Genomic DNA, 25668 nt, shown 5'->3' with positions numbered 1-25668 from the left:
TGGGAGACGGTGGGTGTCCGAGGATGAGGTACGTCATTCATGGTTTATAGGTTGAGGGGGAGGTAGAGAGAGGAATATGGGTGATCAGTGCAGTTGTCGTAATGGATGTAATATATCTACCTGTCGGTGCTGTTTCGTGTGTTGTGAATTATGTCAGGGCGATACGTGCTCCCAATGTCCTGCATTATTAGTTAGCGACTCCGCGGTAAGAGAACTGAAATGTAACCCTGATAACTGTAGGATAGTATGTAAAAACACTTGTGAGTGTGATTATTGTGGGCGCGAAGACATAGTCGTCACCATCGTCATCCCTTGCATTATTTTTCTCATCGTACTAGCCGTTTGCATCATGACCATCTTTCGCATCCGGCCTTTCCACAGGGTCCGCGATTGTTTCGGCCGCAAATGACCGTTTTGCGTAGCAGTCATTAATTAACTTCAACAATTTAAATTATCTCATTTAAAGAACAACCTTGTAGACCGAGAGTACACTGCTTGTCTAATCGTATTAATAAATGTTTCATAATTTTCTTGTATTGGCGGGTACCCACAAAGCTGACGAATGATATCGATATATGCTATTGAATCAGTATTGACTAATTGGGAAGGATTAACAGAGTTGGTGTGTTGTGTTTTTGCCTCGGTCACTTCGACATGCTTTTCATCCGCTCGCACAACAAATTTGGTATCTCTACGTTTGATCTCATAGTTGCCTGTATGCTACTCATCACAGTAATTGTACATTTAATCACCACTTTGATATTGATCGCCACCAATACGACGGCACTGCCTGGCACACCCCGTCCACCTGACAGCAACAACCTATAACCTCACCTAGCGTTTAGAAACATCCATCCCTATCTCTCTACTTCCACCTCTTACCTCATGTGTAATACTGCATTTCCACCTTCCTTCCCCCTCTCACTCCAGTATGGCTGCCTTGGCTCGTCGCCTTCTCTCCTCAAGTGAGTGGTATGTCTGTAGGATTCGTGTGATGGTTCATGGATTTTGGAAAATGGTTTAGGTCTGTCATTGTATTAGTATTATGCGTATCGTTGTCGCTTTGCTTATCACTTCACAGCCTTTCCACCCAGCACACTTAGTTGTCTGCCATGCTGTATTAAGCGGTGTCACCTTAGAGGTGTGATCACTCAAGTGTTTCCCAGTTCACATAGTCCTGGAGGCTGAACGTGGAGTTTTGTAAGGGTGGATTAAAGGTGTGCTAACTCTTGTGTTTCCCAGTTCACATAGTCCTGGAAGCTGGCCGTGGTGTTTTGTAAGAGTGGATTAGTGGGTGACTGGAAGTGGATAGGATGGCGGCTCAAAGTAGCGTTCCTACTTTCAACACCCTTAAGGAGTGCTTGGAGTTTTTGGAGTGGTTGCATAGTGACAAGCACGGAAAAGGTATGCAAGGCCTGGTGGCCCATAGACTAGACAAGTTTCTCAAGGATAGATACAGCAGTGTTGATCATAAGCAAATTGAAATCTCGTTGTCCCAATTTCTTACTCATGTATCAAAATTTTATAATAAATTATGCACTTCTCCAAACGGTTCATACACTGGCAACAAAAGCGCTAAAAATGTCACCAACGCTCTGCTCAACTGCGTTCCCAAATTACTCTCCTCGTTGTACTTTTTAAGGTACAATGTGGATGTAAATTTTGAAGCACTGGGGGGCGGGAAGTGGGCGAAAGAACAAGTTGGGATGATTGCACTGTTCTCTAGAATTTTTACCCAGCCTGATCAACTCATGAAACGTGCTACTAAAATTGATAAGTACTTAATTACGCAAAAGGGCGGTGATTACGGTGTTGTTCCTGGAGGATTTGCTGTAGGTGAGTTGAAGGAAGGTTATCAGGGTGGTTATGCCGAGGGTAGTCTAATGACCGATAACCTGAAATCTATTTTAAACAAAGCGACGAATATACAAAACTATTTCCTCGATGTATATGCCACTACGGTATTGGCCACTTCCGGCACCCAAACATCGAACGTTGCTAACGCCCTTCGCTTGGTGCAAGATTTCTGTAAAATTTTTGAAAAGGTTGAGGAAAGAGATTTTGGGAACCACCTATATACTAAAGATAGATGCATAAATTTGGACGACTTAAAGGAGCACTGCACAAAACTTATAGGGACACTTAGCAAATTGTTCAACCAGAAAGCCTACTCCTTCACCGGATACGCACGAGAATATAATAAGCTAAGAACACAAGATATATCAAAGAAGATGGCAAGTTGGTTTAAAAGAAATTTGGAGGCGGTGAAAACGCAATTGATGAAGATTAAATCTATCGGTAGCTCAAAACAGATTAATAAAAAATCATTTCGGCGCAGTGCTGTTGTTCCAGCTCAATCCCAAGCGCTTGCTGACTATTTCACCCAACACTTTTTGCCTTACGGATTCACGTTTCATGGGTATGACTTTAAAAAATGGGGGAATCCGCATGAGGTTCTGACTACAGACTGGGATGGTGTAATTAATGGACTTAGGAGCGCGAACGATGGTTTGGAAAAGTTGAAAAAGATTTTAGAAGGTGACCACTGTCCAACTGTAAGGCCCGATGATGATGAAGAGGCTAAAGAAGAGCCTGAAGATGTAGAGTTGGTTGATGAAGGTTCTGGTCTGATGCCTAAAAAAGTGGAGCCTCCGCCCGCCAAGGTTCCCGAGGCCCCCAAGGAAGTTGTGCCGAAGAATAAGACAGCTCCAGATACTGGGCCAAATACTGAAGTCACCAAAACCGAGGCCGCAAAGCCTGTGACCACCAAAGCCGACGGAACTCCAAACCAGGGCAAGAAGGCGGAGGGAGCACAGAACCAGGGCAAGAAAGCGGAGGGAGCACAGAACCAGGGTAAGGGTCGAAGTGCAGAAAAGTCTCCAAGTTCAGACTCTTCGCCATCTGGTGCCTCTGTTCCCGGTAGTGGTCCGGGCCCGGGTGGCCAGGCAGCTTCTGTGGACTCTGGTCAACGAAGTGGTCGAGACGGTCAGAGAGATGTTAACGCTGATACGTCTTCTGTCACAAGTGCTGGCAGGAATGGTCAGCAGTCAACTAGTGTTAAGTTTGGCAAGTATTCCCCACCTCAAGATGTGCTAGATAGGGCGAAAGCCAGGGAGATACGACTACAGAATTATGAACAACAAAAGCAAGCTGAAGAAGAAGTGAACCGTAAACATAAAGACAATCTCCTGAAACGTTATAATCGACTTCAACAGTATCAGGATGCTCTGCCCTATGTAGATGGTGAAAATGCTGTCCAGGCGTATCCTGTGACATTCCCGGAACCTCTTGACGGTAGCGTTGTGCACCCTGACGCCGACCCGAGGCACCAATATTCAAGTAGATTTGAAAATATCTACAAAACATATCATGACATGTACGGCAACAATCTGCGTGACAACGTATTCACTGGAATGCCGACCGCTGACTCCAAAGGCCTCCCTGGCTCTATGCGCGCAAACTTTTCCGCCTTTAATGCAACACCCGTAGGCTATGCGATTACACAGCATAAGTTGCCAAATGTGCCTCCATCTGTGTCCCAGGCTGTGGATTTTATTGTAAAGCCTGTTCCGGATCACAGATTAGCACCATTGCTGTCACCCCCTCTAATTATAGGTGATTCGGTGGTCTCCCCGCGTCAGTATACAGAACACGACCCCGCTGTTCCCACTCAGCTTGATCCTGCGTTTAAGAACATATCAATTGGTGGAAGTGAAGCCATTCCACAAAGTGTCACCACCGACTACATACAATCGGCGTTAGTTGACTCGGACCTATCGGTATTCGAACCAATAAAAACCAAGAATCTAACTGCGAAACACGACCACGCTGTGACGAAATTGCCAGTCACCGTAACATTAGACGACATCCTTCCTGCGCCTATAGCAAATACTCTCCCGCATGTTTCCGTATCCAAACACTATCCTAGGGGACACCAAAGGGATGCAACAGAATCCCAAATGGAACCTGTGCGGCATACACCAACATTAGATTTTAAAGGGCGCCCCGTTCCGCATCCTAAATTGATACATCCACACTCACCAGCGCATACAATCCACAAGCCGTTTCCTTCTCCGAGTGAACCCATTGAATCATATTCCCCCACCAGCCATCCTCATGACAATTCAGTGACTGCACTTGATTTATCCATGAGTGGAAGTGTAATACCTATGACGCCGTTCCCAGGCGTGCATAACATTGAGTTGAGCATACCACAGAAACCTAAAGTTCAGGTTATTCCTAACCCTAAGCAACGTTCTCTGTTGCCACCTATTGCGCTTCCCGAATATTCTGGACACCAGTACTACATTCCATCGAAATACCCATTCATAGCAAAGGTTGACGACCAAACTATTGAGAAAATGTTATCTTTAACCGGTACCCCAAGTGAACTTCAGACAACTCAAATTGTCGGAGATAGTAACGTAGCGACGTTGGCGATACCAGAACTCACAGGCAACATTATTTCTGCTTTCAGACAAGATCCTCGCACGTCACGTTTTCCACCAACCTCGAAACCTTATGGAGATGATGATGATGATGATGATGATGATGATGATGATGATGATGATGATGATGATGATGATGCTTCGGTAGAATACGCATCAGCCGTTACATTTAACGACAATATCATGAAAACAATGGCTGGTGTAGCCGGTCACCCGGTTGTTGGTACTAACGGGCAAGTGGACATATCCCAGATTCCGACTGCCATTCCGCTAGACGCCGGAGACATACACCATCTGGAAGGACAAGAACTAGAGGATAGTTTCACAATTAAGCGCCAAGAGCAGGATCTCCTAAATTTTCAAAATGAGGAGCTGAAACAAGATTCGCAAAATGCACAACGTGAACGTAAACTGTTAGCGCTTAAACAAGAATCAGAACACATAAACGACAAACAAAAAGAATTAATGCAGGCTGCACAAGTAGACGCTGATCGCATACGTGCGTTCAAGGATTCACAGTTTGACATTTCTAGTGCCCCTGCACCCCGTGTAGAGGATCCTAATATTGATTTTTCCATCCAAACATTTCATTACGAAGATCGCAGTATTAACGACGTGGACCTAGATGACCCTTATGCCAACACGGCCGATATCCTTAAATACGAGTTGAAGCCTTCAGACGACAAAGGCTTCTCCGGTTTGCCTAACACTAATTTCAATCTGGACTTTGCGCCAGAACGTATCGGACTTGAGGGGTACGACGATCCCGGGATGCCGCGTGACTCTCCAAGGGAGGCAGATGAACGTGTTATTACTCCATTCGGCAGAGATGAATGTCTTAACCCTTGGTCCGTTTCCACTTCCACTTCCTCCACTGATATAATCAACCCACCCCCCTCCCCAGTCCCAGTCACCGACCATCTGCCGCCGCCCAAAACCGTCCGGGAAATGCTCCACTGGTTCGTCGGGTTGAGTCAATATGGATTTATTAGGGTGATTGGCGAGCATTTCAAGAGCATTTTGATGGACATTAACAAAGATGCCTCCGAGCTCTCAGATGCGTTGGAGGTCACCGGGGATCCCGACCAGTTGACCGCCTCCATGGTCACCGCCAAACTGACCGAGGCGTGCCTCTACGCAGCCACCGTTATCTACAAGATAAAGCATAACAATGATTTCAAAGCGTTTTCTACCTTCGACTTCAAATATGAATATAGTCGGCTTCGTTACTCCTCCGACCCCGCCTGTCTCCTCTGCCAGCTGTGTGACTACGTCTACGCCTGCTGCCACCAGTTGGAGTTCCTCAAGTCGCAGTGTGAGAGGGACAAACTAAGTGGTGGTTGGCAGGATTGTAAGTACGGCAGTGACATCAAGACGCCATCCCCTCTCCATTCCTTCCTGACTGACGGCTGGGACTCAGACTTCGAGACTCACCCCTTCGACCCGTGCAACCTGTGCCACAAGAGCAGAGTCAGGATGGGATTCGGGGAAAGTGATTTGCCTAAAATTCAACAAACTGGCACTACCCTTTCCTCCATCCTCACTCCCAGCTGCGGCGGCGATGACTTCGGGAGAAGGGGGGTAAGGTGGTCACCTCACTGCTCATGTGATTGGTCATCAACGCAATCATTACTTTGTCTATAACATTAGATGTCAGTTGCCAGTTAGGTTATTGTGATCAGCTGCGCAGTAGATACCGCACCCTGTGGAAGGGCCGGATGCGGAAGTAGCTCATGACGCAGATGACGAGGATGATGAGGGCGACGGCGGCGATGATGTAAGGGGCGGGGGAGGGGGAGGAGGAAGACTCAGCGTGGCTGGCTGAAGTATGTTGACTGACGACTGACTGCTGAGCATGGGAGGTGGAGGAGTGGCCGAGAGAAGGAGAAATAGTGTGTTGACTGGTGGAAGGAAAGGAACTGGGGTTATAGCGTCTTTCTAGACCACAATAACAATCACACGTGCGGGTTTTACAATCTTTACATCCTTCAGGATGGCATTGCAAATGTCCACTCTTACGCTTATAGGAGAACTCGATACATCGAAAACATCTATCTCGAGTGCATCCTATACAGGACCAAGAACAGCAATAACAGTCACGCTCCGTGCAACTTGTGCCACACCTACACTGCAGAAACGAATAAGACATCTTCCCGCTCCCCTCCCAGTCCCCTCAACATGCGAACATCAATCACTCAAGCAACGCACTCACCAACTGCAACACTACCACTGCCGCTCCCAGTCCCCTCAACCTGCAGACATGTCAATCACCTAGCAACGCACTCACCAACCCACTCTCATACCACGCACCTCAGCCAAGGCAACTGAGCTCCCATCAGCTTCAACATCAGCCAGGTGCCCGTCGTCCCGAGAATAGCCAGACACATTACGGCTACGTAGCTATCATAACGGAAATATGACCTAATCAACGCATGTGAACGGTATCCTAGCAGTGACATGCAGGTCAACCGGTGCCAAGTAAGCAGTCGGCCTCAATCATCACAGACCGTTCAACGTTGGCAACGCCGCTTATGAATGTCATCACGTTTGCTTGCGTAGCAGTTCGTGGCTGAGCCACAAAGCGTTGTTAATATGTTTATTGTTTACACTCTTGGCATCCATGTCACGTCACTAAGCCGTTCACTGGCCATCTCGCCTGTGAGTGCCTACGTCGTCGCCTATCCACATGTCCAATCGTTATATCGTACCATTGGATCACCTAACACGTAAGCCGCAGATTCACTTGGCAGAGTAGTTGAAAGACACCAATGTGGGTGACCGACCAGCCACCCAGCTTCACAATCCACCTTGTCACCCACCGCCTTGCTTAGGTCGTCAGTTGTCAATGAGGGCATGCCGCGTCGGCATTTCTGTACATTGTGATAATTAGTCAAGACACACTTACAACTTATTTCTACGCTTGGCATCGAAGTGCCTTAGTGAAGTGAATGACGGCTTCGGCTGAGTGAGGTGTGGATTACACCAGACGGTTGCTGCAGTTTTCGACTTACCTCACGATTATATGCCCAAGCACTCGGAGTTTTAATCCATTTGACTGTCACTGGCATACGTTTGCCACATTTCATCAACGCACCCAATGGTTCCGTAGCATGTGTGTTGGGCACATCGGTCGGCCTCAGCCACCCATCAATTCTTTTTTGGGGAAGCTCAACTGCACAATTGTCAATGCTGTTAAACATTATAGTACCTTGATTCATCTTAGCGCAAATGGTGAGGATTGGCGCTTCGTGTTTTCGCTATTCTGCCACCTCACTTACTGTCGCAGGCAAAGACATGGTGAGAGTGGTACTTCGATGATACGCTCAACGGCTTTTGGGCACCATATTCTGTGGACCTTAAGACCGCGCAGGTCACATTCGACGTACGCTAATAACGCATAGTTATGCGTCATATGTCTTTGTACTCGGCCCAGTTGAACATGCCCAAGTGACCTCGGGTGGATGGGTACGTCAACTAGGTCAGGGTCAGTATAGAATACAACAATTAACAACAACGGAGATGTAATATCGACATATGTGTTGAAAACACGAGTTTCTGCAAACACCCCCAAAGGAGTGGATATGGCCCTAAGTGTGGAAAGAAAGTGAAAAGGCCGGACAACAGGATGGGCCCACAGCCAAGACCAATGAACGATCCCCGCATTGGCCCAGGGTGAGAGGCTCAACACGACGTACAACGTAACGAGGTCCGTGCGGAAAGTGGACGCTTTCATGGAGTCGGATACCAGTCGCGACTAGGAGGGGCGAGGAGAAGCTATGGACTTCGTGACAAGCATACTAGTAGCCTGAAACCCGGAACTAGCGGTATCCGGTCATAAGACAGACTAGGCTTCCGGCATGTGATGCTGGATGCAACAACCGAGGCCATGCCGTTAGCCTGAAGTTTGAGGGTGAAGGCGGAGCAAGCTGGGGAAAACGACATGCCTCCCACCAATCAGAAGGTACCCGGGCCGGGAGCGGATTGACGCATCCGGACTTATCGGAGCAGAGATGGTATGCATCACCGATCGAAGCAGATCGTCGAAGTAGTGAAATTGGCATCTCAGGAAGTATTTTTTAAGGTGGCATGAATTCTTAAGTGTTCCAAAAGTGAGTGAACGTTGAGTTGTAATAATGCATCAGTGCAAATTATAGAGATTGTAAAGAGTTGGAAGAACGTTGCCCATAGATCCTTATCCGCTCATACGCCTAAATGAGAAACGTTGGACTACTGGGATGGAAGTGTTACTTGGTTATTAGCATGCGCCTTGCCACGTGCGGCGGTATTGAATATACATGTCATGGCGGCGTTGGGATATCTGAAATCACGGTTGCCCCAGCACAATGAGGGTGGCAGGTAAAGGGTGAGGTAGTGTCATTACATATATATACGTCGAGGGTTCTCTACTGTTGAGGTTCGTTGTTCATTGCTGTTCAGGGTAAATTGCTACGTGATAGTTTTAAAGATGGCATTCTGTGAGCAGAAGAATTGTAGTGGTTGTGTCAAATGCGCCGGCATCCGTATTGCCATTGCTTTTGCTGGTTTTATTGGTTTCTCCGCCCTTCTCGTCTTGGTCCTATATATCCTGGGTAGACAATATGATGTGAGTCTTGGTACCATATTCGGCCAAATACGTGATGGATTCCGTGATTCTAAGGCTAAACTCCAGTAATCCCATAGCCTTAGTCAGCTCACATGGTCTCCTTGAAGCCGTCTAACCTCTGATGTCAATGTGATGAGTTCCAATAGCTAACACATTCGTTCTACATGTAGCTACTTGCGGCACGTTGAGTAACCATTCACCGTTCTAGGTAGTTATTGCAGGGAGATAGTTTTGCTGACTATCATGGCACTGCGGACAATACCCTGATGCACCTGAACATCGCGACAGTAGAATATAACACCAAGTAACAAATGACCGTTTTAGGCGATTACTACCATTTTGTGTAGCGTAGCACATCATGGCCCTCACCGCCGCAACTGGGAGTGAGGATGGAGGAAAGGGTAGTGCCAGTTTGTTGAATTTTAGGCAAATCACTTTCCCCGAATCCCATCCTGACTCTGCTCTTGTGGCACAGGTTGCACGGGTCGAAGGGGTGAGTCTCGAAGTCTGAGTCCCAGCCGTCAGTCAGGAAGGAATGGAGAGGGGATGGCGTCTTGATGTCACTGCCGTACTTACAATCCTGCCAACCACCACTTAGTTTGTCCCTCTCACACTGCGACTTGAGGAACTCCAACTGGTGGCAGCAGGCGTAGACGTAGTCACACAGCTGGCAGAGGAGACAGGCGGGGTCGGGGGAATAATGAAGGTTACTGTATACTGATTCAAACTTAAACTCTTTATAGGCTGAGTAATCATCACGATGCTTCATTCTGTAGATAACGGTGGCTGAGTAGAGACACGCCTCGGTCAGTTTGGCGGTGACCATGGAGGCATCAAGCTCGGTGGGATCTCCGGTGACCTGAAGGCCATCTGAGATCTGGGAAGCACCTTTGTTAATATCCTTTAAAATGCTCTTCATATGCTCACTAATCACTCCAATATACCCTAATTGATTCAATCCCACAAACCAGAACAGCATTTCCCGGATGGTTCTTGGCGGGGGTAGATGGTCGGTGTCTGGGGGAGGGGAGGTAGGTGTAGGGGGTGTATCGGTGGAGGAAGTGGAAGTGGAAACGGACCAGGGGTTAGTACAAAGGTGTGGATTTACAAAAAGTGGGATGCTTCGCTCTGATACCAATCTAGGTGAATCAAGGGTGCTCGCAAGTTGACCCCCTGCTACTACCGGCAAAGGCATAAATGTACGGCCGTAATCGTAGTCATTCAGAGGCTGAAACGGTGGGTGTTTTAATATGTCGACGGACAAGCTGACTTCGGGAAGCGACTCGGAATCGTTGACATCAATAAACGTTTTAGACACATCCCCGGTTGTTTCAGTTGACTGTAAATCATGAGGCAATGTTTCAATAACCGGCGGAGCAACATATGGTTTCTCGTTGGGATATACAATATCTTGAAGTTTGCGTGGTGATGGAAACTTGAGTTTTTCTGTTGATTCTTGTACATCATCAAGTAGATGTTGATTCCTGTCATCGTCGTGCATATGTACCATTTTTTTAAATCCTTCTCCGTATCGTTGTGCCTCTTTGATTCTCCGGTCTTGGTCGTTCGCCAACGCCTGCTTATGCGCTTCAAGATCCCTTTTTATATTATTGTACATAACTTCCTTTTTTGTCCATGACTCAACGTCGCTAATAAACCCGGAAGTGACACTGCCGCTTACATCCGGCGGCTTGAATTTTGGACGCGGTTCTTGCACGGGGGCATCCCGATTTGAATTTGGAATAGAGTAGCCTATAGGTTGTGCTGGTAAAGATATAGGAGCGTTCATATTGTCTGGAACTTCAATCGTTGGAATTTTGTTCGTTTCGTTTTTGATCGTATTGCCAATGACACCTGTTAACTCCGCCATGATGTTGTCGTCAAGTGTGATTGAGACTTGAGAATCGGTCACAGCCCGGCCATTTTGGAAACCTGGATTGAGCGTTCCTTTGGGTTCAAATGCGGATGGGTCTGATTCAACTAACACCGCTTGCGTGTTGTCGGTTGGAACACTATTTGGCGGAATATCAATTGCGTCACCAGATATGTGTGGCATGTTTCTCAAATCATGATCACGTTTAGCTGCAATCATGTCAAAATCATCCGTTGACAGAGGTGGCAGTGCCAGCGGCTCACCTATAAGTAGAGGAGGTATCAGCAATGGTGCCAAACTGAGATCCGAAACATGGTGTCCTTCAATATGCGATATTGGTGTTTGCGACGAGGATTTTGTTTGAGATTCTGGCGCCTCTACCGCCTCGCCTATGGTACCTGAATATAATGCAGGAACTTGTGGAGGCATACGACCGGGAAGGCCTTTGGCATTTGGTTCGTCAATGGCAATGATAACATCGCTAATAACCTTTGGATCTATTTTGTATATCTGTTGAGCGTTTATTTTATAACGCTCATCTGCTTCTTTTTGCCGTTTTTTCAGATCTTCCCTCCTCTGTTGTAGTTGTACACGACTTGAATTTAAATACTTTTCATAATCCATTTCAGACAAATCCATTCGTTTCTTTAATGCCGTATCATTATAAGTTGTTACCGCTTCGCCGTCAATGGCGAAATCATGCGGTTCCGGGATAGGAATACCCATGATTGGAGCATAATCTCCCCTATGCTTTTGCAGATAACCCAAATACTTCCGCAAACCTTCTTGCTGTCGACGTTCCTCTTTCTCTCGCTGTTTAATCCACTCCGCTTCCTTCTTTCTTTGTGGGTCTCCCTCTTTTAATATTTTATCCAACTCTGCTGCCACCTTCTTGTTCCTTTCATTCTGTCTTCTTAGAGTTTCACTAAATTTGTCGTACTGTTTTTGATCTTTTCCTTTTGTTTCTTTCTGTTTCCACAGTTCGTATGCATTTTGTTTCTGTTTCTCTATTTCCCGTATGCGTGCTTTGTCTTCATACGCTAGTTTTTGCTGGGTTTCTAGTTTTTGTATATTTAAACGATTTGCATCGTTTTTGCGTCGCTGCGCAAGGAGCCTATCGTGTTGGTGATCACGCGAATCTACAATAGGATCGCCAGTAACATCGAGAGATGGCATATCTGTTTCGGCTATGCGACCTCCCTGCCTGCGTCGCCATTCTCCTGGTTCGTACAATGCACGCCCAGTACCTGGGCCAGCCGTATGTTGACGGGGAGATCCGAGAAGGTGAGGTATACTTTGATTTGTAGTTCTGTATGAATCAGTGATCCTGGAATTTTTAGGATACTGAGCACCTTTATCCGTTATTTGTGGTTCTGGAGTCCACGCTTTATACACGTCTTCATGCTTATTTGTATCAACATTACTGGGGCAATATTTACTGTCACTATTAGGCCAAAGCTGTATAGGTGCTTTACCGCCGGGACACTTATTCGAAATCCCAGAACTCCCACCCCCTCCTACTCCATCACCGCCGATAGCAGCAGGCTGACTTCTGGATGTATTACTGTCACCTACACCTGCTTGAGGTGCCCGATCACTTGCTTGACTAGCGTCAGCAGAACCCGCCTGAGAAACCGGGCCCGGACCACCACTGGAAGCATGGGCACCAGGTAACTCAGAGCCTGCACTTGAATCACTTGAAGTATGAGTTTGTACAGCCTGTGCAACTGGTGAACTTGGAAACTTTTCTTCACTTTGACCATTATTTTGATCTGGGCCCTCAGTTTTCTTACCCTGGTTCTGTGCTCCCTCCCCCTTCTTGCCCTGGTTCTGTGCTCCCTCCGCTTTCTTGCCTTGGTGCTGCGCTTCCTCGGATTTAAGGCCTTGATTTTGCTCATTGCCATTTTCAACTGTTTGAGCTCTAGTGGAAGTCGGCTTCGCAGCCTCAGTTTTCGTCGCTTCCGTTTTGCTGACAGTCGGCTTAGCAGCCTCAGCTTTGGTGACCACAGGCTTGGCGGCCTCGGTTTTAGTGGCGACAGGTTTATCTTCTTCCACACTCAAATCTTCATCCTGAATTTCTAGCTCTTCCTTAGCCTCTTCATCCTCTACTTCTTCTGTCCTTAGTTGACACATCGTACCATTCAAAATTTTCACAAGCTTATCCAAACCGTCATCTTCCCTATTTAGTTTCTCGATGACACCATCCCAATCCTTTTTCAAAACATCATACATATTTCGCCATTTTGTAAAGTCGTAGCCATGAAACGTGAATCCATAACGGAAAAAATTTTGAGTGAAATATTCAGTAAGCTTTACTTTATCCTGTTGGCGTAGCCCCGAACCGCTGCGTAAAGTACGATTATTAAAAAACGGATATTTTTTACTACCAAATGTTTCAATATTTGCCAATTCTCTCTTCACAGCATTCAGATTCTTTCTAAACCAACTAGCCATCTTCTTCGAAAACGTATCAATGTTAAGGTCCTTATCTTCCCGAGCGTAACCTGTAAAAGAAAAGGCTTCAGGTTTAAAAATGTTGCCAAGAGGCACTTTAAGATTCGCGCAATGGTCCTTTAATGCTTGAAACTCAATGCATCTATCTCTCAAATATAAATGTTTTGCAAAGTCTTCTTTATCCCTCACTTTTTCAAAAATTCCACAAAAATCTCGCACCAAGCGGAGAGCATTGGCCACGTTCGATATTTGGGTACCACCGGTCTTAGGAATGACTGATGTTGAATAAACGTCGAGAAAATAATTTTGTAAACCGCTACCGGCATGCTTCTCACAAATATTTTGAAGGTCCCCAACCATAAGAGAACCTTGATTATAACCACCCCTAGAAAGCTGCTTCAACTCACCGGCGGTAAATCCTCCAGGGATGACACCGTAGGTATTGTTATCGACTGTTGCAATGAAATATGCATCAATCTCACTGCCACTAGATACCAACCGTGCAATCATTTGTGTATCAAATCTAGCCAACTGTGCAACCCATCCAACCGGCTGCTGTGCCCAACCCCCTCCGCCAACTTTATCGAATTTCGCGTCCACACGGTAACGCAAAAAATACATAACGGCAAGCACTTTTGAAATGCACTCTAGGACAGCGTTGAGGGCAGGTGTAGTGGTTGTAGGCGTATATTTAGGATACTCTACTCTATCGCATAAAGTCTTGTAAAACTTTGATACATTTTTGAGAAATTGGGACAGTGCGTCTTCAATACGATGTAGGTCGACACTTTTATAATTCTTATCTAGTAACCTCTTTAGTCTACCGGCCACCCGCGTTCTCGCAACATCCTGCTTCTTATCATGCAACCACTCCAGAAACTGGAGGCAGTCCTTAAGAGTGTCTAGTTTCACACCATGTGCTGCGACTGAGGAAGTACCCTTAGCCGCCATCCTATCCACTTCCAGTCACCCACTAATCCACTCTTACAAAACTCCACGGCCAGCTTCCAGGACTATGTGAACTGGGAAACACTTGAGTGATCACACCTCTAAGGTGACGCCGTCAAGCCGTCTGCCCAATATGCCTTCGACTATTTGGACAACTACAACACAAATAAATACAAGCGGTACCACAGCCACCCGCTTAGAAGTATTAATATCACACAGCGATATACTCATGTAAACAACATCGTCAATGTATCATGCGCTAAACGCTTGTCGGAGTTACAGTGCCCGCTAACGTTTCAATTAACTCCATATTTTTGTTTAAGAGTTTGATACGTGGTAAAGTATGACATTTTTCGATTTTTAGTTCTAAGGTCTCATCTCGGAGTTTTATGGGATCAGAATTCGCTTCTGGCAGCAACAGGTATTAAGAATAAACAAAACCCCGCTCTGACGCCACGAATACACCCATAAACTACTGGGAACACGTAATAGATCGAAATGGCAATTTACTGCTACAAGCAATCCGTAACAACCACAAAAAGAAACCACCGTATATAACATGGACACCACCGCAAAAACATGTAAGAGCCACACAACCGGCAATACAACCTTATTAATGCGTTACTTATGTGCGGTAAGAGTGCTGGGGCTCAGGTATAAGATCCTTGCCCCCCTGAGTCTGTGAATAACGTTTCACCTGTGCTCTGAGTTCAACTTGTTGTGCCTGCCTAGCATCATCGATCTCCCGCATCTCTCCCTGCACGGCGTGGTGGATCTCGTCAGCGTTGAGGGTCTCGTACTGTACCAGGGCATCAGATAAATTATGCAGCTGCACCAGATTCCCGCGGATCACACGGCAAGCGTGCTGATAGCCACCCTGCGCGCAGTAAGATGATCGAATGCCACACTTACGTCTAGCACTTGTTGAACAGCAGCATCCACGCGTTTACGGTGTTCCTCACTCAGGTCAGAGTACCCCTTAGCGTCCAAAAACATGGGCCCGCTAACGTTCTCCAGACCCACACCGAAGTTCAGAACCTACGACATTGTTATAACCACGAGCAATATCCATACCATAGTACGCGCGATCTCCGTAGCCTTCTGCAGGTCACTCTGGCACCCGGTGGAAACGTTGTCCTTGCCGTATATAACCTCCTCGGCCGCCATGCCACCCATTAAAACGGCGATCTCAGCACGAAGCTCGGACATGCGGGTGTCGGACTTCTCCTCGGGGATCTTCCACGTCTGACAGGAGTTTGTGCGTCTGTGTACCATGAACTTACCACGCCTAGTGTGCGGCCGCGTGGCGCTATCGTTGCCTTGTGCACCTGGGTTGCCTCCGGGGTGTGGAGACTCACCAAGGTGTGGCCCCCCTCGTGGTAGGCAGTAGCCTTCTTCTCCCGCTCATTGGTAAGCGGCTTTCCCTTCAGGCCGACCACTACACGGTCGAATGCTTCCTCAATTGCCGACGAAGTTACTGCCGCGAGGCCCTGCAGTGAGCAGCGAAGCGCTGCCATGTTGAGTATGTTGAAGATGTCGGCGCCAGTCATGCCCACGGTGCGTTTTGCGATGGTGGAAAGGTCCACATCAGGGGCCACCGAAATCTTCTTACTGTAGAGCTTCAATATATCGTAGCGACCCTTGTAATCCGGCAGAGGGATGTGAATCGTCTTGTCGAGGCGCCCAGGGCGAACGAGCGCCGGATCCAGCGACTCGGGGAAGTTGGTGGCGCATAGCACAACAATGCCCTCGCGCTTGTCGAAACCGTCGAGTTCAACCAGCAGTTGATTGAGAGTCATGCGCACGCTGTTGTGGTCAGTGGCCGAGCGCCGTGACCCCACGGCATCAAGCTCGTCGATGAAGACGATGCACGGAGCCACGGACTTGGCCAGCTTGAAAAGCTCGCGGATACGACGAGCGCCCACGCCGACAAACATCTCCTCGAACTCAGAACCGGAGGCCTGGATGAATGGCACGCCGGCCTCACCCGCTATGGCCCGCGCCATAAGTGTCTTGCCGGTGCCGGGTGGGCCGGCCAGCAATACGCCCTTGGGTAGGCGCGCCCCCAGGCGGTCGAACCGCTCGGGGTTCTGCAGGTAAGCAACGACCTCGTCCAATTCGGCTTTGACCTCGTCACACCCCTAGAAGCGCATGCATCAGTAATCCCCTTCTAGAAAACCAACCTTGACATCGGCGAAGGTGGTGTCCAGGTCATCTGGGTCCACCACCTTGAAAGAGTGCTTGAGTCCGCGCTGGATATTCTGGCTTGTGAGTATGTAGAGTGTGCCGAAGCAGAATGCGATAGAGCCGACCGATACAAGCGCTTTTAGAGCGCGCGTGAACACGCTGCTGGCGGCAGGGGTCACCACGACGTGAACGGGGTGCTTTGCATCGGACTTAAGATACATCTCATTGCGATCGAAAACGTGCCTCAACTGCTCCTGATAACGCATTGCACATGCATAAAAAATATAGCGAACGTACCAACACACGTGGGTCAGGAGGAGAATCTGCGTCTGCGGCCGGTGTGCTCCGCGACGGCAGTGCACGAACAAGATCCTTCAAACTTCTTGAGTCTATGGCGTTAGTCAGCGTCAGCGCCTTTAGATACTCGCGCAGAACGCCCTCGTCATTAGGGAATCCATTCGAATGTCTCGCCTCCACGGCGTTCACCGTGATCCGCGGGTCTACGCGATTAGCCTCGCGCAGCGTATGCTCGTCGAGGCGGCCGCTGGCCAGGTCATCCGCGACGGCCCGGCGCAGGCGGTACATGCGGTGAGTTGTAAACCGCTCCACGAAGACCAGGGAGAAAGGCCCGGCCGGCTGCCGCGCAGCGACCGCCGCGCGGACTGAGCGACAGGCGAGATTTGCCGTGCTGCCCAACATAGGATAAGGTACGATTAGTCAGTTATTTTATTGGTGTATTATCAAGTGATTAACCGGGCGCCGGGGGCGTCTGATCCGGTTGGCGCGCGTACCCCGGCGCCAGACACGACTACCACTCTAAGAAACTTCCACGCCGACGGCACCCAGGCCGACGTTATCCTCTACTACACCTTGCGATATTCGCGCAACGGAAGGATCATTTTCGGTGCGGGGGCTGTACTGGAACAGCGGCAGATCGAGGTACTTCCCTGCGCGGAAATGACAACACTTTAACGCCGCCGTTAACCAACCGTTGTGGAAAATGGACCGCTTCGTGTCAAACGACACGAGGCTGCGCGGTTCGTCGGCGAATTTCTGGAGCAGGCGCAGGCGTGCGAAGTAGGCGTGCTTGAAGTCAGAGAAACGCAGCACCACCCATTGAGGATCCATGCTGAAACACCGATGAAAGCATACATATGCACATACAAAACACACCTATCACTGGTAGCCGACTTGTTCTGCAGCTTCTCCAGCATGGAGGAGTCCACGTGATTGTCAAGAGCTGGTTGAGAGCATGCAGGCCACTCGCCGGCGGCGACAGCTCCATGCGCATCGGCTGTCACCACCGGAGATTGCCCTGATGCTCCGTGCTTCCTCTTCGAGGACGGTGTTATGCGGCATTGACTCGGAACCGTGGTAGCAGCAGCCGCGTTGGCAGATGAGGAACCAGCTTCGTGTTCCGCCTCAATACCCTCAGTACCGCCTCTCGCACCCACGGTCGCCCCTGTAACTGTGTCATCGCCCATCACCACAGTCGACCCAATCATGGCCCCCAATCCCTCCGCGGAAGTAGGTTCCGTAGATGGTTGTTTAACGAGGTGCTCCGTTGAAGCGGGGTCGGCACTGGCGGGAACCGGCTGCTCTACCAGCGCGTTTGCGATGAATTGCAGAGCGTCTGCCATGCGCCTGAATGGGGGACAGATGGCAGTCAACAGACTGTGCTTCCGTTCCGCAAACTCTGGGTACACCACGCGACCACAACAGAGCAAACCGAACACACGAATGTGTTCGTCGCAGATGTAGTCGCGGTCAGCCTTGCTATCGAACTCTGATATCGCATACACAGCGCACTTCCGTGTTTCACCTACCCACTAATGCGTATAGCGGCGAATACTTGTCACGAGGCGGAGGCGCGGAGTTACGAGCAACCGCAGAACGTTTTACAAGCGTAGTCAGGGGCGGAAGCCTATCTGAGAAGATATCGATGCGCCGCACCTTTGAGAAACGTGTCAACACCTCATGCAGCGCTGCAGTGAGCTCCCCGTGTTCGATGAACGGCAGGTTGTAAACGAATGCGAACCGTTCAGGCTCTAATGACGCAGCGGACACCCCAGCATCAACCCAGTCGATGTTGGCCTCATAGACCGCTTTCTGATAATGTCATTGATATACATCAAACAAAAAACCAACCGTTACGTTCTGATCCTTCAGAAACCGGAACTTGTTGATCTTCAGGTGGCGCATCAAAAGGTTGCGCTGCGCAGTGCGGCTCTTCAGCGCCTTTTCTCCGATGAGCTTGTCCTGCTGCACCTTGCTCGTGCGCACGTTGGAAAACGACTCGAAGTTCTCCATGCCGAATGAGGCCCGAAATGTCTCAAACGAGTTGTCGTAGTTCAGGATGTGGCGAACCCGCAACATCGAATAAAGATCATCGCACGTCAGCAAGTCGATGCACCGCAGCAGCCACCGAGCCAGCTGCCGGTGGTCCTCCAGCGGCTTGTGCTTGCGAATGCATCGCAGAAATCGCTGCACGTACTGACGCCGCTGTGAGGCCTTGCGACGGCGGGGCAGGGTTTGGTACGCCGCTAGGACCTGGTTGGTTATCTTCACAACCGTCGCCATGTCAAGTTGGTTGTAGGCGTACAAGAGAAAGTTGCGATGTGACACCTTGCAAAGCTGCTTGTTGTTCCAGTCCAATGACTCGCCGTCGCTCAACTCGAACGCCGCATCCAAAGCAAGTGCCTGAGCTTCTGCTACAGATGGCTCAATCGCCCCATTGTCGACAGCAGACTCGCATTTCAATTCGGCATCAGCTGTTGCAGCCTGTTTTGTGGCCTTACTTTTAGCACGTTTACCGGAAGATGGTGCAGCGTCAACTGCACTGGATTTTGCCGACGCTTTGCGAGTTTTAGGGGCAGCGCCGGACTTGTTAACCATCGAAGACACTCCTGATTGCGTGTCATCTACATGTTGTGCAGTTTTACCCCTGCAACTCTCCGGTGCAGATTGTTCAGGTGCAGCTGGGCTTCCAATCGCAGCCGCTGTTGTACCCTCTGCATTGACGGTTGACGGAGATTCTTTTGTTACATTTCCCGCGCCATTTTGACCACCATTTCCATACCCCAGATCATCTGCCGCTCCTGCGGCCGCGTATTCTTTTGTTGCGGTGCTGGAGAATCTCCGACATTCTTGCCTGTATTGGGACGCAGGGCCAGCGGATGTTGTCTTTATCAGCACTTGCAGGTGGCGTGGCAAGTTCTCTGACGCACAGACATCCACATCGCAATGCACAGAGCTTGTAAATACATCTTTGCGTCGGCTAATGACCCTATTGAGCGTCCCAGACACAGACTGCGAAGGTACAGGCGATCGGATGTTGAAGGCAAATCTTCTGCCGCAGAGGACACTCGCCAACCGCACACCGCGCCTGTGCGCGAAGGTCAAATCGTTAAAAAGCTGAACCACATACAAGCCATGGCCCCTGCTGGTGGAAGGATGCCACATAGCCATCAATGGCAATCGAGGCTACTGCGCGCCCTTCCGAAAAGCAACACCGCCACGTATCAGGACATATATGTGATACACATGGCTCACTACCGTTCGGCTGTATGTGGTCCGTCCGGCGGCCAAGGAAACGCGTTTAGCGACGCCTCATGGCACCACTAAGCCGGGGAAGTTACACCTGCCGACTTAAATCTACACACCATTTGGAATCGGGAGGTTGTCACATACACACCTATATATACGGCGCACGAGCGCCAAAATATCGCACATAACCGTTGACGTCGCCGCCGATACCGCGAACGGCGTTAGGCCGACTCGTATTTGCCGTACAGCAGCCGCAAGATGGCGAAAGCCAAGAAGGCTTCCAAAAAGTCCAAAAAGGGCTCGGATACGGCCACTAATGACACTCCCGATCAAGAGGACCAAACGGTCACGGTCAACGAACCCGTAACGTCGCAGCCAGGTCGGTGTCTTTTGGCTGGATTCTTACATGTGCGCAGATTATGACGATGAGTCATCCTCGGAGGAATCGTCCGAGGAAGATGAGGATGCCGTGCTGCTGACGAACAAGGTTGAGCAAAAGATTTTCGAGACACTCGTCAAAATTAAGAACAAGAACCCGGAAATATACGCCCCAGAGGTGAAGTACTTCTCCGATTCAGACTTCGAGGATGAGGGCAATGACGAGGGTGAGGCGTCTAAAAAGGTATGACCACGCGATTTCGTACTAAGCCACTCGCAGGCCAAGGGTCTCACGTACAAGGACATGGTACGGGAAACCCTGCTCAAGGAAGGGGCGGAGGGCTTCGAAAATGAAGATGATGAAGAGGAAGAACCACCAGATGTGCAACATACAAAGACGTATCAGGAGGAGCAGGATGACCTGAAGAAGGCATTCCTGTCTGTCGCCAATGAGCTAGACACGGATGCCGACTTCTTCAAGAAAAGCAGCGCCACGGACGTGCTGCCTGAGCCGCGGTTTAACAACAGGAAGGGCGCCGCGAGAAACTTGGGGGCGGATGCTGAGGGGCTAATATCCCAGTACTGGGCGGCTGAGCAGCCAATGAACGAGGAGGAAGAGTTCCTCAAGGACTACATCCTCAACCAGCGGTGGCGGGAGGACAAAAAGGAGAACTACGATTACTTGAAACGCCTGAAAATCGACAAGGAGGATGAAAAGCATTTGGATAAAGCTGAGGAATTCGAATACAAGTACAACTACAGGTTAGTGTTTGTACAATTGACCGTCCTAACCCGCTACGGGTTTCATGCATATTTCGCACTTATATCTCCGCCATACAACAATGCTAAACATCTCACCCCGGCATAACGTACCTAACTGATGTCGCAGATTCGAGGAAGAAGGCGGCGCAACCATCGAGGGGCATCCGCGCAACATCGAGGATTCCGTGCGCAAGGTGGACGAGCGCAGAAAGCAGAAGAGGCAGGAAAAGAAGCAGAAGAAACTTGAGGAGAAGATACGTAGGGAGGAGGAGCTTAAGCGGCTTAAGAATCTCAAAAAGGCCGAAATCGCAGAACGCATAAAGGAAATAGAGGCCAAAGCTGGCGTGAAGCTGGAGGAAGACATCGTGGACCTCAACGCCCCATTCGACCCCGTGCAGCACGAGAAGGATATGAAGAAGATCCTGGGAAAAGGCTACGACAAAAAGGACGACGACGACTGGAACCCGGCGCAAGACTGCGCAGACGAGGACGACGAGCTGTGGTGGCTGTGTGACCACTGCAACAAAGGCATACCTGTGGGAGCGAAGCATTTCGACTGCACGGAGTGCGACAACTACTCCCTCTGCGAGGCCTGCGTCCCACTTGCAAACCACGAGCACTCGCGGATGGTCGCGAAGGTGGTGCCACCCAGCTGCGCTCCGCCCAAGGATGCCACGAAAGCCTTAGCCGAACTAGAAGACGAATACTACAACCTCGACTACGAAGACGTCATTGGTGACATGAAGGTCAGGTTCAAATACCGGAAGGTGCAGCCATTCAAGTGCGACCTGCAGACCATCCTCGAAAAAAGCGACAAGGAACTGAACGCCATCATGCCGCTGAGCAAGCTCCTTGCGTATGACGCGGAGCTGCCAGAAAAGGAGATGAAGATCGCCAAACGCAAGCTGGAAAAGATGAGCAAGACCACAGACGCCAACGACGGCCCGGATCTCCGAATGACCAAGTACAACGTAAATCGCGACAGGCTGCAGGCCTTCGGCCTGAAGGAGGGGAAGAAGGCGAAAAAGGCGAAGAAAAAGAAGGAATGAGGTAGAACACAATGCAGACAAACCTTATGGATAATCTAAACTTAAAGTATAATTTAGCCTGGTTTCTCAAGACGCCTTCATTGACAGATGCGCGATATGACATGGTCGCAGTTGACCACTGGTCGACCTGGCATGCAGCATTATGTGGCCTACGCTGGCCATCTATAGCACAACATTCACGTAGAGTAGGGGTTCCCTGTGACCCGGAACTTGCCGTTCAACACGTTTCTGCGGCACTGCGCAAGCGCACGCTTGAGCAGGAGACACTCCTGTCCGACCTCGTCGGGCCGCCGGTTGCGAAGGCACTCGTCGAACGGGCGATTCAGCTCACGGCAGCACCGCGAAGCCTTGTAGCACTCAACCATGTCATTCTGCAGCGCATCACATGAGTTTGATGCGTGGCGGTGCGGCAGGTCGGGGTCCAGCCGAAGCGCCATGCCGACGGTTAGCTTGACACGGCGGTGTTTTGCGATGTGACTAGGTTAGAGCCCGTCGTTCTGCGATCGTTCGCTCTGCTCCTTCAGCAAAGCCTCTTGCTCCTTCGTCGGTTCCTCCGATTTCACCTCCTCCCCGTTCAGGTATATCTGCAAGGCGTTACGAACAGCTGCGCGCGACGTACCTGCGGCTCCCCGGAGTTGATGTTGGTGATGTCAATGTTGGTAATCTTGCTGTCCCTGTGGGCGGCTATAGCCGCATCTTCTGTGGAGCTCTTAGGGTGCAGCAGATCGTACAACCGCTGCGCCTTGGTCGAGAGATCGGGCAGCTCCGCGGGCCCCGCAGCTACATCAGGAGCGGAACCCTTGCCCAGTACGGTGTGAGCTGTGTGGCAGAACTTGGCCTTCAGCAAGGCGTGCATCCAGAAGCTGAACGGAAATGAGCGCCAAGCAAGGCTGCAAAACCCACTCTCTATGGCCGGTGTCACGAGCGCAGAAAAGGATCGGGTCTGACTTGTAAAACATGCGAAAGCCTGCGGCATTTCGAGGCGGTGTAACCTTAACTCACAGTCGCGTGATGATCGCAGGGTCTCCAGCGGGGTAACAATCGCCCCGAGCGAGAAGCGCGCAAACAGCTTACCCAATTTCTTGGCTTCGCCGTTGACTTTTTTGCGATCTGCGAACCGTAAACTACAGAATCAAAATTCGCATACCAGGGATGTACAAACGCAATTCTGAGGGAGTGATGCTGCCTACGAATTGCTGTGTCTTTAGTATGTCCCGCGGCTCGAGGGCCACGTATATCACATCGTCCTGCACAACGTCAGAGTTATAACGATTCCACCCACCAATAACACATCGCATCCGCCCCCGTTTTTCGGCAGGAAGAAGTCGTCTTGCCGACCCAAGTCGAGCATCTCGTGGTTCCTAATCTCGTCGTCCAGGTTGTGGACGCCTTGCGATTGTCCTGCAAATGACGTGACAATATACTCAACAGCTGTGTATACAGTGTTCATATGCCATATGGCAATGTATGCACGCCATGCCAACCAGATGTGCAGACGAAAACATACCTATTTCAGCTTCCTCAACATGCTCGACTTCGGTGTTCTTCGGCGTGGCAGCCTCCGAGCCTACACATCTACGTGACAGCGGTGAATACGCCACTTACCAAGCGTAGCGCTGGCGTTGGGGCGGTTTATAGCAAGGACTCCGGGCGGAAGCCGACCCAAACAGGAGGCGGCCAACGCGAGCAGCAGTGCCGCGTCAAACGCCACGGAGGCCAAGTTACGCATTGTGCTGCAACTCAGCTGCTTACGAAACTGCTGTCAGACATTGGCACGTCAATTTGCAACGAACACATCCGCCATTATGAGTGTGTATCGCAAACGACATCACCATGGGGAGGTGTGTACGATGTCGTTAACCAACCGCTTAGATCTGGCGGGCGGAACGCACGATACATACCTTCCCTACGAAAACCATTAAGTATAATTGCAGTTCTCGTTGGCCGTGTGTGATGAATATATTATGGAGCGCGTGACACACCTTTAGACATACTCATGCTACACCCTGGAGCTGTGATGCGAAGTCAGCTCTGGTAATCGCACAACGGCACAGTCCCAGCGGTAATCCGCTGGGTACTCACGAACAAGCACAATGCGTATCGCAGCGGGAGCAGTCGCCGCGTTTTGGCTGCTGTTGCAGTTCATACCCCGCGCAGCCAAGGTAAGCAACATATACATTACCTTGGGTGATCGTTGCCGTCGCCAATTTGCGCAATTGAGTGTGTATATGCGTATCGCGGTTGTTGAATTCATCACTTCTGCAGGGGGAGTTCTCGAGCGCCATCCTGAGCTTCCTGCAAACACAGGAGGCGAAGCTCAAGGACAAACTGCCGGCGCCCGTGGCCGAGGAAGACGAAAGCAAGGCAGAGCCCACGTGGCTGGACGAGCAGGATAGGCTTGCGGAGTACGAATCATCGCAAACAGAGCGGGCAAATGACATGACCCTGAAAGCCATACAGAAGAAGCGCGCAGCCAACATACTGCGGTCTTACGCCGAAGGCATCCATGCGGAACTGGTCAAACTCAGGGGAGAGCCAGGGGACCACGCAGACCAGGAGCTGAAGCTAACGACCCAGCTCGAAGCCAACCTCGCGAGAGTAGCGATGTTGCATAAGCAGGCGGAGCTCATGCAACATCAGGCTGCGCAGGCCAAAGAGGAGCTCAGCAACATCCGCTCCTCAACCGACCGGTCTCGAGTGGTCGGAGTAGGTAGGTGCCGATATGCGATGTGGCCCACTGCACTAAATACAGAATGCAACATGCTGAAAATTGGGCCGTTGTTTTACTCCGCCCGGAGCGACGACGTCGAGCACAAGGACAAGGTGCCGCTCATGGCCAAGCTGAACGGAAACGCCCTGGTGCTCTACCACGAGAAGGAGCCTCAGCTGACATTCTACTTGGTGGATGTCGAGCTGCCGACAAGGCCTGTGGAGAGCGCCCCGAGCTGCTTCTCCTTCACCTACCGAGGAGCCGAGCAGGCCCTCTGCGCCGGATCCGAGATGTCCTGCCACACGTGGATGAATGGTACGAAACGGCGATTTGTGACATTTTAAACGTTGAGCAGCGCTGACGGAAGCGTGGTTCTGCAAAAACCAGGGTATCAGGGGCGTCATGACCAACACGAGGCATGAGAAGAAAGAAGAGCCGAGCAAAAAGGACGGCAAGAAGAAAAAAGATAAGGAAAAGGCGGACGACAACACCATTATGAAACACGCCGTTAAAGAGGACCCCAATAAGGTACGCTACTGTGCATCCGTGCCTCAATGCCCACTCAGGCACTCGTCAACATGGAGGTTTACGTCGACGACAAAAACAAAACCCACATGATCGTCAACGGAAAGGAGAGGCCCGTGACCGCCGTTGCCGATCTCATAAACATAAAAGAGATCATGCAGCAGGTGAAGGACGAGAAGAAGTGA

The 25668-nt window shown here is 50.0% G+C and overlaps 11 protein-coding genes across 11 annotated transcripts; 4 read left to right on the top strand and 7 right to left on the bottom strand.

Moving 5' to 3' along the window:
- Positions 1 to 1313: 1313 nt before the first annotated feature.
- Positions 1314 to 6273, top strand: BBBOND_0200710 (hypothetical protein; the record flags this gene model as incomplete). Its single annotated transcript, XM_012911646.1, has 2 exons — positions 1314 to 6029; positions 6142 to 6273. The coding sequence occupies 2 exons, from the start codon at positions 1314 to 1316 to the stop codon at positions 6271 to 6273; spliced, it is 4848 nt and encodes a 1615-aa protein (XP_012767100.1).
- A 113-nt stretch (positions 6274 to 6386) lies between these two features.
- On the bottom strand, positions 6387 to 6835 carry BBBOND_0200700 (UDP-3-O-[3-hydroxymyristoyl] N-acetylglucosamine deacetylase; the record flags this gene model as incomplete). Its single annotated transcript, XM_012911645.1, has 3 exons — positions 6387 to 6515; positions 6661 to 6700; positions 6759 to 6835. 3 exons carry the CDS (start codon positions 6833 to 6835, stop codon positions 6387 to 6389), a joined length of 246 nt encoding a protein of 81 aa, XP_012767099.1.
- Positions 6836 to 7349: 514 nt separating this feature from the next.
- BBBOND_0200690 (hypothetical protein) lies at positions 7350 to 7666 on the bottom strand (the record flags this gene model as incomplete). The annotated part of the gene is made up of 2 exons (XM_012911644.1): positions 7350 to 7409; positions 7460 to 7666. 2 exons carry the CDS (start codon positions 7664 to 7666, stop codon positions 7350 to 7352), a joined length of 267 nt encoding a protein of 88 aa, XP_012767098.1.
- A 1125-nt stretch (positions 7667 to 8791) lies between these two features.
- Positions 8792 to 9120, top strand: BBBOND_0200680 (hypothetical protein; the record flags this gene model as incomplete). Its single annotated transcript, XM_012911643.1, has 2 exons — positions 8792 to 8811; positions 8886 to 9120. The coding sequence occupies 2 exons, from the start codon at positions 8792 to 8794 to the stop codon at positions 9118 to 9120; spliced, it is 255 nt and encodes an 84-aa protein (XP_012767097.1).
- Positions 9121 to 9382: 262 nt separating this feature from the next.
- Positions 9383 to 14329, bottom strand: BBBOND_0200670 (Ribosome-binding protein 1; the record flags this gene model as incomplete). Its single annotated transcript, XM_012911642.1, has 1 exon — positions 9383 to 14329. The coding sequence occupies one exon, from the start codon at positions 14327 to 14329 to the stop codon at positions 9383 to 9385; it is 4947 nt and encodes a 1648-aa protein (XP_012767096.1).
- A 622-nt stretch (positions 14330 to 14951) lies between these two features.
- On the bottom strand, positions 14952 to 17212 carry BBBOND_0200660 (ATP-dependent metalloprotease FtsH family protein, putative; the record flags this gene model as incomplete). Its single annotated transcript, XM_012911641.1, has 6 exons — positions 14952 to 15203; positions 15239 to 15364; positions 15401 to 15571; positions 15610 to 16467; positions 16510 to 16767; positions 16811 to 17212. 6 exons carry the CDS (start codon positions 17210 to 17212, stop codon positions 14952 to 14954), a joined length of 2067 nt encoding a protein of 688 aa, XP_012767095.1.
- A 117-nt stretch (positions 17213 to 17329) lies between these two features.
- Positions 17330 to 19975, bottom strand: BBBOND_0200650 (hypothetical protein, conserved; the record flags this gene model as incomplete). The annotated part of the gene is made up of 5 exons (XM_012911640.1): positions 17330 to 17460; positions 17503 to 17642; positions 17687 to 18157; positions 18366 to 18622; positions 18662 to 19975. 5 exons carry the CDS (start codon positions 19973 to 19975, stop codon positions 17330 to 17332), a joined length of 2313 nt encoding a protein of 770 aa, XP_012767094.1.
- A 342-nt stretch (positions 19976 to 20317) lies between these two features.
- BBBOND_0200640 (Protein KRI1 homolog) lies at positions 20318 to 22248 on the top strand (the record flags this gene model as incomplete). Its single annotated transcript, XM_012911639.1, has 4 exons — positions 20318 to 20438; positions 20476 to 20681; positions 20718 to 21199; positions 21327 to 22248. 4 exons carry the CDS (start codon positions 20318 to 20320, stop codon positions 22246 to 22248), a joined length of 1731 nt encoding a protein of 576 aa, XP_012767093.1.
- A 176-nt stretch (positions 22249 to 22424) lies between these two features.
- BBBOND_0200630 (hypothetical protein) lies at positions 22425 to 22685 on the bottom strand (the record flags this gene model as incomplete). Its single annotated transcript, XM_012911638.1, has 1 exon — positions 22425 to 22685. The coding sequence occupies one exon, from the start codon at positions 22683 to 22685 to the stop codon at positions 22425 to 22427; it is 261 nt and encodes an 86-aa protein (XP_012767092.1).
- Positions 22686 to 22730: 45 nt separating this feature from the next.
- Positions 22731 to 23977, bottom strand: BBBOND_0200620 (hypothetical protein, conserved; the record flags this gene model as incomplete). The annotated part of the gene is made up of 8 exons (XM_012911637.1): positions 22731 to 22832; positions 22868 to 23111; positions 23152 to 23215; positions 23251 to 23358; positions 23396 to 23495; positions 23531 to 23649; positions 23756 to 23815; positions 23854 to 23977. The coding sequence occupies 8 exons, from the start codon at positions 23975 to 23977 to the stop codon at positions 22731 to 22733; spliced, it is 921 nt and encodes a 306-aa protein (XP_012767091.1).
- Positions 23978 to 24687: 710 nt separating this feature from the next.
- On the top strand, positions 24688 to 25668 carry BBBOND_0200610 (hypothetical protein, conserved; the record flags this gene model as incomplete). Its single annotated transcript, XM_012911636.1, has 3 exons — positions 24688 to 25273; positions 25314 to 25486; positions 25525 to 25668. The coding sequence occupies 3 exons, from the start codon at positions 24688 to 24690 to the stop codon at positions 25666 to 25668; spliced, it is 903 nt and encodes a 300-aa protein (XP_012767090.1).

The sequence above is a fragment of the Babesia bigemina genome (assembly GCF_000981445.1).
Source record: "Babesia bigemina genome assembly Bbig001, chromosome : II".
Classification (NCBI taxonomy): domain Eukaryota; phylum Apicomplexa; class Aconoidasida; order Piroplasmida; family Babesiidae; genus Babesia; species Babesia bigemina.
The sequence above is the reverse complement of the archived record's forward strand: the minus strand, read 5'-3'. Positions and strand labels throughout refer to the sequence as shown.